The following is a 16,052-nucleotide window of genomic DNA, read 5'->3' as shown; positions in this document are numbered from 1 at the left end:
ATTCTTCTGTTGTGTGTCATAAGCTTTACACTGATAGCATCCTGCTCGAGCTGTGCAATTTAAGGAAAAGACAGGGCTTTTCAAGTCTCTCCCCATCAACCTCTTCATCTCATCAGCCATGAAATTGCTCCATGGCTGCAGATAACCACCGTCCACCTGCAATAAACACCCATTGCTTTGCAGAGTAACAGAGGAACCTCTGTATCGGTTTGAAAGATGAACGCCACCCTGTACCAGCTTGGTTGTGTCCATTGGAATGAAATGGAGTAAAGAACCTCCTTACTCCCACCCATCCCTTGTGCTGCAGGAGAGGAGGAGAAGCAAAGATACTCACGTTGAACTCTTCTCGGAAGAGCTTGTTGTCATCTGCCATGCGGCGGTTGATCTCCTCCTCCAGCTTGTCGACGGGCAGAGGTGGGTATTTCCTGTTGGTGCTGGGGGACCTGGCGAGCAGCGGCATGCTCTGGGGCTCTGCAATGACACCCAGGGGTCAGAGTTGTCCCCAGATGCTCCTCTGTGCCCAGTACCCATCCTCACAGAGCTCCCACACTGTGGGCACGCCACGTGTAGGGACACTTGGCTGTCCCTGCTCCTGTGATTTACTCCTCCTTTGGGCTGTCCATGAAAATTTGGGGGTGTTGTGATAACTTGGGACTCTATCAGCAGCCTGGAGTTGAGCACTGCCCTGTCACAGAGCCAGGATGCTGAAATGAGGATCAAGTCATCAGTTCTGGGGGATGAACATCAGAGTCTGTAGCAACAGGACATGGGCTTTAAACTAAAACAAGGGAGATGTAGCTGAGATGTTAGGAAGAAATTCTTCACTGTGAGGGAGCTGAGGCTCTGGGACATTGCTGCCCAGAGGAACTGTGGGTGCCCCATCACTGGAGGTCCTCAGGGCCAGGTTGGATGGGGCTTTGGGCACCTGGTCAGTGAAAGGTGTCCCCTCCTGGCAGTGGGTCAGAACCATACGGGCTTTAAGGTTCCCTTCCAACCCAAACCATTTGATGATGAAGACACTGAATTCCCTCATTAACACGGGAAGTTTGGCACAATGACCATGCCACAGCTCCCAGGTGAATGCAGTAAAGGTAGCTGCTGCGTTTGGTTTCTGCTGAGCAACGCCAGCGAAGCCAAGAAAGGCCACAGGAGGGTTATATCAACACAACTGAGGGTTTATGAAGTTAACACCTTAGCTTACAGCAATATGAAACTTGGGCAGGGAAGGTTTTAGCTGCCAGGATGAAAAAACATTCCTGATTTTCAGTTAGTGCTCCCTTGTATGTGTGTGGTTAATACGGAAGAAGCTCAGAAAAAGGATCTTAACTGAGTCTGACTCAGGGAATTGTAGAATATCCTGAGTTGGAAGGGATCCATAAGGATCACTGAGGACCCTGAGACACTGAGGTTCCTCTTCAACTCTTACAGAAGACAAGCACGTTACAGCAGGCTGGCACAAGACTTTTTAATTGCACTTGTAAATGTTGTCTATCTTTCAAGGTTTTCATAAGGAAAAAACGATGTGTTCCCAGCTTTATCTCCACAATGTTAATTTGGTGCCTGCAGTCAGTGTGAAGAACTTCACAAGAGTTTTATTCAGCTGTCATCCTAATTTAAAAGGGGAACTGCCAGCAGTTCAGTTTTGGAAGTGATCACAATGTATTAAAACACTTGAGGGAAAACATTTGTTGATGGAATTAAAGTTAGGAAGAGAATTGTTGTTTTAGGTTTGTCAAAATCATGGAAAACAGTGAGAGTTCAGAACAAGAAAGTAATATAAACATAGATTAAAACAATATTATCCAGCAGTGATTCGCTAGGTGCTGTCATTGCACTGGGCTCAGTGCTGAGCTCAGGGGCTCCTGGAGCTTCTACAGAGCTCTGTTTTCTGATGATTTAATATAATTTTGTATGATTACAAATGGAAAGAAAAAAAAAAAAAACCTCAAGTAAAATAATCCATTAATAAAGGATTAATAGTCCATTCTGAAGAATGCTTGGCATGCAGTGGTTTGCAGGCACACGGCATGTTTTGCAAGGGACATGGTTTAGTAAACGTGGTGGTGATGGGCTGATGGTTGGACCTGATGATCTTGGTGGTCTTTTCCAACCTTAACGATTCTGTGGTGATTCATTTGTACCTCTGTCCCCATGTCATGCCTTACCTGCATCATCTGTCCGGCCGTTGGGCAGGCGGAAGGAGTTGGAGTGACTCCCTGCTTGCTTGTATTTCTTGAACCTAAAGAAGAAAAGGGCATTGAGAAAGTCAGGAGTTGGCCATCGAGATGCCAGGTAACCTTCTGGAATAGCAAACCCTCCTCAGCTTCACTGCTGTGAGATGGGCCCAGAGCCAAGAGACGAAGGGAATTTTTCCACCACTGCTAAGGAAATTGCTTTTTTTTTTTTTCCCTTTTAATTATTTAATCATCAAAACATTGAGTAAATTAAAATGTTTACTGCAGGTGAATAAACACTCTCTTCCAGCTGAGCAGACGTGCACTCAGGAGCTGGGTTCATTGAGGGCATCATTTGGAGCAGCCCAGATGCTTGGATTTTTAAAATGTTGTCTTAGAAAGGCTCTCATGTGCTGCAGCTCCAGCTGCTGTATCACCCTGTGTGTCCAAACAGCTGCAGCACCCACTGCCCTACATGGTTCTGCTGGGACAAACCTGCTTCCACAGTGCACAGCTTTAGTACCCACGGCTGTCCATGGGCATTGGGTCATGTCTGATATCGTGATGGGAATGAAGGAACAAAGATTTTATGGCTGGAGAGTTCTGTGTAGCTTCACCAGGTTCCTCAATCCATCAACCTGAGCCTTGGAAGGAGACCTTGCCTGTCTTATCTGCACAAGCAGGGCTTTGATTAATCCATCCTTCTCAATGTTACTGTTTCACTAACTGAACAGAGAAGGAATAGCTTTATACTGAAATGAATAAGCAACAATTATTAAATAGCACCAAATATGATTTTCATTATCCTTACAGATTTCTTTTTATAACATCGCCTGTGTCAGGCTTGCATAGCTTAGGAAACAGAACAAAAACCTCACAATAGAGAGCACCCAGTCCATCAGCCAACCATCTAATAAATCACTTGTCAAGTAAGTCAGCATGCAAGCCCTTCTTACCTTAACATGTACAGCACAATAATAATAAATACTATGACTAGGAGGGAGGACAGGGCCACCATCACGGCGATAATTGGAGTCTCATCTGCAACAAAGAAAGAAAGGTGCAGTTACCAACAGCTACCCAAAACCACCCAGTGCCATCACTTAACCATTCCTCTACAGTTCCTGCTTTTAAAGTAACCCACTTGTTCCACAGGCTTGCATTTATCGTGTCTGGTTGGACTGGATGATCTCAGTGGGCTTTTCCAACCTTAACGATTCTACGGTTTGGTGAAGATAGATACGTGACCTAAGGGAGCATGCTGAGATTAGATTAAAAGCTGTGAACACCAGTCATAGTACCCTGATCTCTTCTTAGAGCAGTCCGCTGGGAAACCTTGTGGCCTCATGGATGCAAACTTCTGCTGAGAAAGTTGTGAGAGGGGAGAAGTGGCCACACCAGGGTTTTCACAATTAGAACACAATTAGAAGTGCTCCACAATAAAAACAAAACAAAACAAAAACAGGATTAAAAGTGCCCTGTAAAGGTCCATACGTAAAGTTTCTAAATTTGTCCAAGAGCTCAGTGAGAATCCTTATATTACAATAGGTGAAAATGATGGCCTTTGTAGGACCATACGGATCCCATATTGTTTAAGATAGCCAGGATTTTTCTTCCAGCTTCATGCCCAGGCAATGTTTCCATGCTACACCCTGACTCCAATTGTGTTCAGCCCACGGCTGAGATTTGCTGCCAGTTATTTGTTACCTGCCCCTGGGGTCAGAGCAGCGGTACTTGGAGCAAGCACATCACCCAGAGGCAGCTGGAAGACAAGCCACACTAACAGATAGGAAAACAGCCCTAAAGGGCATATTTCCAGAAAAAATGTGGATAGCAGCAGAGCCAGAGAGGGGTATTTTCATTTTCCATCAGCTCACTCAATCTGGAATCAGAAGCTCTAGAAAAGTGATTCTGAACAAAAGATCTGACTTATGCACAGACCTACTGTTGCAAACAATAAAAAAAACACCTCTCCCAGGCTTTGTTCTTTCCATCTGCATCCCCCCAAACCCAGCAGCAAAAAAGAAATTCATCTGAACACATTTCTGTCTCCTGCATACTCGGTAACTGTTCCTAGCCTTCACCTCCCCTCTGCCATGGCTCATGTTGTTGAGTTTATCAAACCCTCTTGCTGTAAAGCCCTGCTTGATGCCTGCCAGGCTTCCCAGACACACTGTTGCTTGGATGAGGTGCAGGTACATGGTAAGGATGAGAGATAATGGCCTTACGTTGCATCAGGGGAAAGTCAGGTTGGATATAAGGAAACATTTCTTCTCAGAAAGGGTGATGATGCGTTGGCACGGGGAAGTGGTGGAATCACTGCCCTGGAGGTATTCATGAACCGTGGAGTTATGGTGTTGAGGGACATGGTTACGGTCATGGTGGGGATGGATTGGGGCTGGACTTGATGATCTTAGAGGTCTTCTCCAACCTTAATGATTCTATGATCCATCAAGAGCCCACAGAACCAGATTCATGACAAAGCCTCCATTTGGTTTCTTGGTGGATCTCCTTCCCAGTAGCATTTGGGAGTCAGAATAAGAAGAAGCCATAACAGACACTGCAGTTTGGGATAAGTCATTGAGCTTGGCATGAGCAGTCTCCATTTTCATTTGCAATTGGCTTTACAATAAGTGAAGCAAAGCAGTAGGTTAAAGAAGTTCCCACTGAGCTGGTCCTATCTCTATCATGGCCAAGGCAGGACAGTTCATTGGGATCTAAATTCCTGCACCACAACCTCAGTTCTGTATGATATTTCAAGGACAGCTACATAGGGCTCAAAGCAGAGATATCCTGGTCACTTCTGAATCTAAAATCCAACCAAGATACCAGAAAATCGGAAGTGAAATTTTCCTTATGGAAAATCCAGCCATCTGTTCTCATTCTGTAGGACTGGTGTGTATGTGCAAACCATATCACAGCCCCATCACATGGCACTGAAAGCATCACTCCTTGAATAAATAAAGTCTTAAATACCTGTGCAGCTTTGCTCCTAAGAAGGCAGTGCCTTTTAAAGAGCCTGCCAAGGACTCCATGGTTAGTTTCTCCCTTTCTCTCTGCAATGGATCACACCATATCACTGACAGCAGTAGCACAAGTACAGCTTACAGATGTCTTATAAGGCCAAGATCCTATGAGCTCCCTCAAGGCTAAAAAGGGATGGGGAAGGACTTGCAGACAACACAAGAGTCTGGTGTTGTCGTGAAAGACAACGATAAAGCACCAACTTCCACCTGACTTCAGGAAAAAGCAGAGTGAGTTGGAGTGCCATGCAGCGTACAAAGCTGAAACGCCATCAGGACAATGATGAAAACACAGAGAAAGCAAACAGGCTGCCCTGCTGTTGGTCTGTTGGTTCCTATGCTGCTAAAGCAATGAGTAATTGCAAATATTCTGTTAGCAATGCTGGTTCTCAGAACTCAGTCATTGAATCAGAGATGGAAAAATGAGTGTAAGTGCAATTATATTACCAGAAATGGATTTCTGCTACTTCTTGCCAACAAAATTAATGAGAATGATAAGTATTCACATCATTTGCAGAACGGGTCCTGATCAAACAGGGTAAGTCACGGTCAATAAAGACAATTCATAAGCAAAAAAGGAGAAGGACGTTTCTTGAGCAGCTGCCTGTAACCTTTTCATCCAGCCCTGCAGAAGGCAGTGCTGATACACTCAGTGAGTGCAGCAGGAACTCCTCATATCTCATAGGATATGTACAAATTGGTGCTGAATTGTTTATTTTTGAAAAGCAGGAGCCCAACTCTTATTAACATATCAATATGACTCTTCTAAAGAGCTTGATATGCTTTGTAAAAGCCATTTTGAAAGCGTGTGATAAGGAGAGCTGTCTAATAGCAGAACGCTTCTGGAAATGCCTTTACTTAGGGCTTGAATAAAGAGTAATGAAATACAAATCTCTTACCTCTTCTGTCAGAGTTACCTGCAGAAAAAGAAAACAGAGGTCTCTTAGCAACCAAGAAATACACATTTTCCTAAGTGAGGATCAAAGACTGAAATAGCAACAAATGTAGTAACTGTCACCGTCTCCTTGCAAATCTTTTTATTAAAATATCTGCTCCTGAAGCCATGATATGGAAATATATTTCAGCTTTCACTCAGTCATAAGGAAAAAGGAATAGAATGCACATTTGTAGCTTTACTGATTAGAAGGAGAAACACGAAAATTTATGACTTTACTTTCTGGTCTGTGAGCCACTGGGAGAAACATTTCCTATTTTTCTCCTTTTCCATCTCCTGAGCAGCACTTAATGCTCTGATGACTGCTTTCCAAATTTCCCATTAAGATGAGTGGAAAAGGCAGCCCTAAAGCTAATTTTGCTCTTTGACAAATTACTTGAAATAAAGCAAGAATCAGCTTCTTGGGCATTTGTTTTAGGGACTGACAGCAAGAGAGAAGCCTTGCTGATTCCATGGCCAACTCGTTGCAGTGCATAAGGAGTAACCAAGTCACAAAAACTCTCGAGGGCTTGGGGCTGAGAAGCAAGCTGGATGAGTTCAGCAGTGTTCTATGGGCTGTGAACGTCCTTCAGCCTCAATCTCAATGCCAACAGCAAAGACAACGCGATGGCAGACTCACCAGGCTGCAGTTTCCAAAAATGCCCAAAGGAAAAGGGTGCACTCAGCACACAGATGTTAAGAGGAGCTTAGATCACCCTAATTCCACATGCCTGGCGGTCACCTCAGTGATGTGCCAAGAGGGCAACGACAGCAGGGTGACCATATGGACATCTGTTCATCCAGATCCTTGAAAGATTAAAGCAGCCCAAGGTAAGGGATAAAAACTGCTAACAGAAGCATTGTTGGATCTGCTGGGAAATGCAAAATTGAGACATCCAGTGCATGGAACATTCTGATAGATGCCATCTCTCTAGGAGCTGTTGGATGTCAGGGGGAAGTTCTTTACTATGAGAGTGGTGAGGTGCTGCCCAGAGAGGCTGTGGATGCCCCGTCCATCCCTGGAGGTGTTCAAGGCCAGGCTGGATGGGGCCCTGGGCAGCCTGGGCTGCTATGAAATGTGGATGTTGGTGGCCCTGCCTGTGGCAAGGGGTTGGAGCTTCATGATCCTTGAGGTCCCTTCCAACCCTGGCCATTCTGTGATTCTGTGATACCTAGACTAAGCCTTAAATCTGTCATGACAGGGACTGCCTTCTTGTATCTGTGCTTGTGCAGTGCTAAAAAGCATGCCTCGAGCCCACAGCTGGTGCCAAAGTGCAAATAACTGCTTTGTGGAGCAGCAGTATGAACAACCCAAGCTCTGTAGCTGATCAACATCCCAAAGTCATTTATTACTACTGCTTACACAAACCTGTTGAGGACCAACTTTTTAGCCAGTACCTGGAGCCTGGGTGCCAGCCCTGTTTTGTGGTTCCAAGAAACCACAAAAGGCAATGAAATTCATCTGTGACAGAAGTGAAACAAGACTGTACAATCTGGTACACCCAACATCTTGGCAAGAAGCTGCAGCTTTCATAGAATCGCAGAATCACAAAATGGTGCAAAAAGTGTAAAAAGTCACTCTCCATCTTTTTTATAAACTCCCTTTACATTCTAAAAGGCCCCAAGGAGGTCTTCCTGAAACCTTCTCTTCCCAGGCTGCTCTCTGTAGACTGTTTTTCTCCTTTGTTTGAACTGAGGAGAGGATGAATCTTTTTGCACTTACTCACTTCACTGTATCATATTGTTACACACTGCCATGGAATTTGCCCCAAAGTGTCTTCTTGTTCCTATTTGTTCAGCAAAACAAGAGAAGATGAAGAGGCTGGATATTAGGAAACATTTCTTCTCGGAAAGAGCAGTCAGGCACTGGCACAGCTGCCCAGGGAGGTGGTGGGGTCACCATTCCTGGAGGTGGTGGTGTTCAAGGACCACGGAGATGTGGCACTGAGGGATGTGGTTATGGGCATGGTGGGGATGGAGTTGGACTTGGGGATCTTAGTGGTCTTTTCCATCCTTAATGATTCTATGATTCTATTCCATGAAACAAGACCACAATTAGAGCAGCCTGGACAAACAGAGGTGTGCCAAGTGGATTGGCCAGACTCTTTTTGGTGGTGCTCAGAGACAGGACAAGGGGCGATGGGAACAAACTGGAACCCAAGAAGTTCCATCTGAGCACGAGAAAGAACTTCTTGACTTTGACAGTGACAGAGCCCTGGCACAAGCTGCCCAGAGAGGTGATGAGCATCACTTCAAAACCTGCCTGGATGCCTTCCTGAGCATCCTGCTGTGGAGAACCTTTTTTTTGGGGTAGGCTGGAGTGCAGCAACTCTAGAGGTGCCTCCAACTCCCACAATTCTGTGATTCTGTGATTCTGTGAGCACGACACCTACCGTTGTGGGATGCAGAAGAGGTCTCTTGCGTTGTCACCGTCGCGCTGACGTTCCTCTCGGTCGTCTCCGCTTCCGTGCTGGGCAGTGCAGTGTGCGGGGCAGACGGTGTCACGCTGGGGGACAGCGAGATGGCCACAGGGGCAGAGGTGGGCACTGATGCCTCTGGAGTGGAGGCATTGAGGCTGGCAGTGGTGGCATTGGGGGAGATGCTGGTGGCTGTGGTTGTAGGTGGCTCCGACACCAGGGTAGAAGTGGTCATCGGAGAGCTAACGTTGAGGCTGCTCACTCTCGGCGTCGTCCCACCATCAGGAATTGCTGTAGGAGCTTTGGTGGGGATCCTGGTGGAGGTGGGCACTGTTGTGGGTGGCTCTGTGAGGATAACGAGCACAAAGGAGAATCCATCAGTTATTTTTCTGGAGGATTTATATGCTATAGATTTGTGCTACTGTAACTACAAGCAGAAAAACAACCAACACATCCCAAGCCTAGGAGAGAGAGCACTTTGCACACTAGGGTGATGTCAGTCTTATAAAAGCAGCTCACATACTATGATGTAGGGAAGGAATAAGAATTAGAGCCCCTGTAAGAGAGGATCAATGTTTGTCATGGGATAAACCTGCAGGTCCCATCTATGAGCACCTACAGTTTGTCACCCTTGTAGCACAACTAACAGAAGGGGTGAGTCACAAGAACAAGAACATTTCCTCCTTCCATCCTAAAGAGGATTTAGGGGCAAAAAGAGAGGAGACAATAAGCAAGGTTTACCTGTTGTGACATTGTTAGCACCTACGCTGATCAGGCCACTTCCAAGCAAAATGACAAAGAACCATAGATCCATGTTGACCTGAGAAAAAAAGCAAAAAAACACCTATTTGAACTGTTATCCCAAACTAATTCACACTGGGGATGCTGCTGTGTAGAGCTGGAAGGGACCAGTGGGCGTGTGGATGGTGTCTCTGTATGCACGTGGATGGAAGGATTTATCTGGATGTTCATACATCCCCACCTGGAAAAGGAAATCAATAGGGAGTTGATGTAGCAGTGCACACTCCAGCGTGCTATGATGAAACCTAAATGCAATACACAGCAAGGAGCCGTGATCCTAAAGGCACAAAAGAGGGGAGGCTGACTCACGTCTCCCCCCCATCTCCAGGGCACCCACATCCCCTTTTTCACATTGGACTTAAGCACATGGTGGACGTTTATAGGTTATTCTGGATTTGGGGAAGCCTAATTCAAAGCCCCAAACACCATCCTGCAAGGAATAATCCAAAGCAATCTGCAAGCTCTGCCTGTGCTGTGCACGCATTGTGCCGTGCATTTCTTCCCAGGAAGCGTCCTGAAAAATTAAATTACAGGATGATGACATCAGTAAAATTGTTTTTTTTCCCAGAACAAACCCCAACCTTTCTCCCTCAGCCCTTTTAAATGCATGCTCAAAGCTTTTACGGCGTTTATCAGTTGTTTCCTCCTTCCAAAAAGCTCCTAAGAAATGAATATGGTTATCTTCTCTGAAACAGGTACAGATCCAGAGGCAATCAAAAGCATGATGTCAGATATCATCATCCAGCCCCAAGCTTGCAAGCCCCCGAAACAGCCCTTCCAGAAAGGGCTTCATTCCTGCAATCCCACCGTCCTCTTTCATTCACCCTGTGTTGTTTGCTCTCATTGTATCGATTCAAATATGCTTCAGTTGAGACCCATCCCAAATTCTGGGCAAGGGGACAAGGCTGATGTCATGAAAGATGCAGCCCCACCAGCAGCATCCTCCCACCAGCACCACCCGCCTACATTCTTTGCCTCCCTCCTAACGAAGACATGGCAAAAATGGAAGTGATCAGTGGAGAACATTGCTGGGAGCACAGTGTTCCTTGCTGTTAGACCTCTGTCCCAGGATGCAGCTCATCCTATGCCCACACTGCACAGGGAGGAGGGGTTCTTGCTTAGCTTGGTGAAGAGAAGGCTCTGGGGAGACCTCACTGAGGCCTTCCAATACTTGAAGGAAGCTTATGAACAGGAGAGGGAATGCCTGTTTACGAGGGTGGGTAGTGATAGGACAAGGGGGAATGGTTTTAAACTGAGACAGGGGAGGTTTAGGTTGGATATTAGGAGGAATTTTTTCACTCAGAGGGTGGTGATGAACTGGAACAGGTTGCCCAAGGAGGTTGTGGATGCCCCATCCCTGGAGGCATTCAAGGCCAGGCTGGATGTGGCTCTGGTCAGCCTGGTCTGCTGGTTGATGATCCTGCATATAGCAGGGGGTTGGAACTGGATGAGCATTGTGGTCCTTCTCAACCCAGGCCATTCTATGATTCTATGATTCACATGGGTTCTGCACATCCCACAGTTCTTGGAGAAACAGATCTTATCTCTTCCAAACCCTTCTTAAGAGTTTGAATGATGCGAGCTGGCTCTTGCTGGTAAGAATCCCCATTAATGGCAATCTGTGCCATCTCCTGCTTCATGGAGGCAGACAGGGAGAGGCTGGGAGGAAAGGCTGGATATTAGGAAACATTTCTTTTCCCAGTGAGTGGTCAGGCAGTGACAAAGGCTGCACAGGGAGGTGGAAGAGTCCCCATCCCTGGAGGTGTTAATAAACCATGGAGATGTGGCACTGAGGGATGTGGTGGGGATGGGTTGGGCTTGGGCTTGGGATTGTAGAGCTCTTTTCCAATCTTAACAATTCTGTGATTCCTGGACCAGCCTGGGACTCTCGATGGAAAAACCCAGAAAAGACCAGATGGGTGATGCTCTGCTGAGTGGAGTGACATCAGCAGGGAGGTACTGCCTGCCCTTCCAGCCCCCATGGTATTACCTCTAACATCGCATGAGGGGGAAATGGCACCAAATAATTGCATTTTCCTGAGCTTTGGCCCGGTTTTATAAAGAAAGCAAATGCAGGTAGGCCTGGGTAAGCTCTAAGCCAAGAGGTGGTGGGTGCCCCATCCCCGGAGGTAATGCAGGACAGGGCTCTGAGCACTTATGGAGCTGTGGGTGTCCTCGTTCACTGCAGGGAGTGGGACCAGATGGCCTTTAAAGGTCCCTTCCAACTCAAACCATTCTATGATTTGATGATTCTAACAGTTTTTATGGCATTATGACAAGGCTGTGAATATAAAAAGCAAAAGGAGCCCAGGCAGCCCCTAGGGCATCACCAGCTCATCAAACAAAACCCCTGGAGCTGCTCCTGTTCCTGGCCATCAGCTGCTTTATCACTGTAAAAATGGATCTGGAGGAGAAAGCAAGTACAAAATCTCCATGGCAAGGCCAGCTCTGTCCCAGCCTCTGCTCTCTGCATCCTCCCAATCCCCCAGGGCAGCCCAAACAAATGCCAGCGGTTCGCCGTGCCCAGTTCCTAACATTAAAAAAAGGGCCTCCAGAGCCCTACCCCAACGCTGGAGCAACCCGAGCTTCCCTTCCCCCTCTCTGCTCCCTCCCTGCTGATTCGGAAACAGGGAGGAAATACTTGTAATGTTATCAACATAAACACAGCTCTTGGCCGGCTGCGGCATCCTGTGAGCGCTGCAGAAAAACACCCTGACGTCATGTCTCGGGCTCTGCCAAGGAGGAGCTGGGTTTGCTGGGAATGGGGAACTATCGGCGAGCAGAAGGGTTGGCTGAAGGTGCTCCCAGAAAGTCAGGAGGGGTTTGCGCCCCGGGAGCTGCTGCCACACATAGGGATTGGAGGAAGGTTGGGTTTGGGCTGTAGGATTGTGAAAACAAGATCTCGTTCAGGCGATCGGCAGCGGGGGGGGGAAAAAAAAAAAAGGCAGCAGGAGCTTTGTAATGTAACAAGTGGTGGTGGTTTGTGCTGAGCTCGGCGAAGCAGCTCCCAGTAGGGTTAGACAAGAGCAAGTGCAAAAGGAAAGGGTGGCAGAGAGCCATGAGAATAGCTCAGCTGTGCTGGAAGACAAACCTGCCGCTCCCTCGCTCCCTGTCCCCTCCTGCTGCTCCTTTCCATTGCTGGAGCAGCGGGTTTGTGCGCCGTCTGGCCTCTCCCTCCATCCCCGTGCAGCGTCTGCCATCTCACTCCATCCTTTTGCAAAGCAGAGAAAGCTGACAAAGGGGGGAGGAGAGCTCTGGGTTGGCCCGCTGGGATCAGGCTGGTCCGACTGCAGAGTGCTTTCGCAGCACTGATTCCGGTCATCCTCAACTTCTGGTTTTGCAGCAGGCTGTTACAGCAGAGTTGGCCATCGCGGGACAGGAGCTGCTGCTCGTGGTGCTGTGCTACCACGGGGTGACTAATGCCCTGCATGTGTGTCCAAAGCTGGAGTGAAGGCTTTGATGTGTCACTGAGCATTATTCCCCCACCCCACCCTCTGCTTTTCCACTCTTGAACAGAAAAGATGAATCACAACAACCATTCACCCTTAAAACACACTTCTTTCTTTTTCTTTCTTTTTTTCTTTTTCTTTCTTTCTTTCTTTCTTTCTTTCTTTCTTTTTCTTTCTTTCTTTCTTTCTTTCTTTCTTTCTTTCTTTCTTTCTTTCTTTCTTTCTTTCTTTTCTTTCTTTCTTCCTTCCTTCCTTCCTTCCTTCCTTCCTTCCTTCCTTCCTTCCTTCCTTCCTTCCTTCCTTCTCTTCCTCCCTCCTTCCTTCCTTCCTTCTTCTCTTCCTTCCTTCTCTTCTCTTCCTTCTTCTCTCTCTCCTCTCTTCTCTTCTCTTCTCTTCTCTTCTCTTCTCTTCTCTTCTCTTCTCTTCTCTTCTCTTCTCTTCTCTCTCTTCTCTTCTCTTCTCTTCTCTTCTCTTCTCTTCTCTTCTCTTCTCTTCTCTTCTCTTCTTCTTCCTTCTCTTCTCTTCTTCTTCCTTCCTTCCTTCTTCTTCCTTCCTTCCTTCCTTCCTCTCTTCTTCTTCCTTCCTTCCTTCCTTCCTTCTCTTCTCTTCCTTCCTTCCTCTCTCCTTCCTTCCTTCCTTCCTTCCTTCCTTCCTTCCTTCCTCCCTCCCTCCCTCCCTCCCTCCCTCTCCTCCCTTCCTCCCTTCCTCCCTTTTTCTCCCTTTCTTCCTTCCTTCCTTTCTTCCTCCCACCCCCTTTAAATAAACAGCCTGCTTCCCCTGGAGCAGCGGTACCAATGCTGTGAAGGATGAGCTCAGGGCTTTCCTTTCTGCATCACCCAGCACCTGCCCAACCATCCATGGATCTCCACATCCTAAATTCCCATTCTCCACTCACTACAACAGAGTGTTCTTTCAAAGCAAGACACAGCAATCTCAATGAATGTGCACGGAAGGGGTAATTAGGGACCCCAATCCCACCTGGCTTTCTGGGGTGCAGAAAGCCTTCGTGCTGTCAGTGTGATGCTAAAAGGCTCTTCTGCTGCTACAAAGTGCAAATCTCTAAGTTTCAGCCTCACCTACTGCTGCACAGCCTCACAAATGGGCTTTTTAACTCCCCAAATGAATGGCTTGTAGTGAGGGGACCAACACTGAGAGCAGCACTCGAGGTGCAGCCTCACCTGTGTCAGTACAGAACCCCTCCTGCTCCTGCTGCCTGCACTACTGCTCGTACAAAACAGGATGCCATTGGCCTTCTTGGCCACAAGAAGAGAGAACAGCAGGACAGGGGAGCCTTAGAGCTGAGAAAAGGTAAAACACGGAGAAAAATGGGAAACATGGGATGGAAGAGAGCTGTCGGAGATGGAGATGGAGGACTGGAAAGCAAAGAGCTCGTCCTTAAAGGCAGGAGTGGGGCTGCGTGATCCCAGCTCGATTCTCCAAAAACTAGAATAAAGAACTCAAATTGTACTGGACTGTGTTTATCGTTTTAAAGATCACATTTTATGGTTTCCCCTTCTTTGTTCCAGGCATCACTTGTAATAGAGAGAAAGCAATAGAAAGATGCGCTTCATCTCGCTGCTAATTGTCGAGCCGGACCAATTGCTTTTGGTTTAGGAGCCAGGATGAAGCACAGCCATTATGATGCATTTCGGAGAGCGAGCATACAGTACGTGGGGAGGGAAAACAAGAAAACACCAAAATAAAACAACCGAAGGCAAGCACTGCACGGATCTGAGCTACGCTGCAAGCTGATCGAGCGCTGGGCAGCCGCAGGCAGAGCATCCTCCTTCACACAACGGTGTTGGAGGGGATTGTTCCCATGAGAGCTTTCAGATCTCCTCCTGGAGGCTGAGCTGCCAGCTTAGCACCGCTCGGCGACGCGGCGCTTTGTGCTTACCCTGAGCGCGGCCGGGACGACGGCGAGGAGCCGGAGCGGGGAGCAGCCCCTGCCAAAGCCAAATCCCGATATACCTGCGGTGGTTCTGCACCGCTGAACGGTTCAGCCCTGTTGCCACAGTAACACTTGTGGTGTAGCCGAGATCACTGATTATGAAACTGCTAATTAGGGTGTACTCCAGTGCTCAAATGGCTCCCTGTGAGCGATGTGACAATGGCGAGCACGGTGAAGACGAACGCCACAAAGCAACACGTTGCTCGGCACTGAGATGCTGCCTGCCCAGCAAGCAGCTTTTGGGGCAGTTTTAAAGAATTTGGCTTGTTTTCCTTCTGGTTACATGCAAGACTCAGCATGAGCAGACCTTACTCTTTACATACATTTGCATTGCGTTGCATATATTATGACCTTATTTGCAAGAGGGACAGACGTAGAGATAGCCCAAGCGCGGTGCAGGGATGCATTCCCAGCCCGCAGCCTCTCACATTAGGAAGTTTGCAAACGAGGTGAACTGGAGCTGAAAACATCTCCCTCCTTCGCTGCTGTACGGGACTGCCAAAAACGCTGGAAGCACATCTTGTGCTGAAGGCTCCAAGAATCTGAGCTGAGAATCTGCAGTGCCGCTGGATGCAAGCATTTCCAGCTCAACCTACAAGTAGGTTAGCAGAGCACACAGCAAATGCAAGGAAAACGGCTCGACAGAGTTGTAAAAGTGTGACTGTCGCCTTAAAACAAAAAAGAAATGCTTGAATTTGGAGAGACGTGGTTCAGTGGCGTGGTGGTGATGGGTCAGTGGTTGGGCTTGATGTCCTCAGTGGTCTTTCCAACCTTAATGAATCTGGTGCAGCTGGAGGCGTCGTTTCTAACCCTCCAACAGACTTGTTTACAGGAATTAGGCTTTTAATGCCGTGCGCTCGTGTCTGCAGCGCACTGTAAGCCGTTCTGATGCGACCACAGAGAGAACATCTGCTTTTGTGAGCAATTAGCCAAATTACCGTCAATTAGGGGGAGCTCAGGTAAGAGCAGAGCAAGTGAATGTGCAGAAGGCAGTCCCAGGAGGAGGGACGCCCCGATGCTCCCTCTGACACGTTCCTCCTGGAAGCAAAGCTTTTCTCACGTCCTTTGGAAGCGATTTCAACTCATTTCCAACTCCTGGATCAGCACATCTGTACGCGGAGCAATTTGAGGAGAGCCTTACGGTCACAGCCTGGAATAATCTGTGTGCAGACAACGCTTGAGAAAGCCCAAATCTTCCAAATTATACAAGTAGAAGCATCACAGAGGAAGAATCTGCAGCGTGGAGCCAACAAACGTGGAAGGAGTGGGATGGGATGAAGGGAATAGAGCGGGTGCTCCAGAA

At 47.5% G+C, this 16,052-nt stretch overlaps 1 protein-coding gene across 1 annotated transcript in view; it reads right to left on the bottom strand.

Annotated features, from left to right (window-relative positions):
• The window catches only part of PTPRA (protein tyrosine phosphatase receptor type A), a 96,392-nt gene that overhangs the window by 12,479 nt on the left and 67,861 nt on the right, over positions 1 to 16,052 (bottom strand). The window contains exons 4-9 of the mRNA XM_085223739.1: positions 9,290 to 9,368; positions 8,525 to 8,893; positions 6,097 to 6,114; positions 3,131 to 3,215; positions 2,166 to 2,239; positions 335 to 471 (exon numbers count right to left, since the gene is read on the bottom strand). Of these exons, the coding sequence (XP_085079865.1) occupies positions 335 to 471; positions 2,166 to 2,239; positions 3,131 to 3,215; positions 6,097 to 6,114; positions 8,525 to 8,893; positions 9,290 to 9,368 (762 nt within the window). The remainder of the gene's footprint in view (positions 1 to 334; positions 472 to 2,165; positions 2,240 to 3,130; positions 3,216 to 6,096; positions 6,115 to 8,524; positions 8,894 to 9,289; positions 9,369 to 16,052) is intronic.

The sequence above is a fragment of the Meleagris gallopavo genome, chromosome 4, assembly GCF_905368555.1.
Source record: "Meleagris gallopavo chromosome 4, MGAL_WU_HG_1.1, whole genome shotgun sequence".
Lineage (NCBI taxonomy): Eukaryota > Metazoa > Chordata > Aves > Galliformes > Phasianidae > Meleagris > Meleagris gallopavo.
The sequence above is the reverse complement of the archived record's forward strand: the minus strand, read 5'-3'. Positions and strand labels throughout refer to the sequence as shown.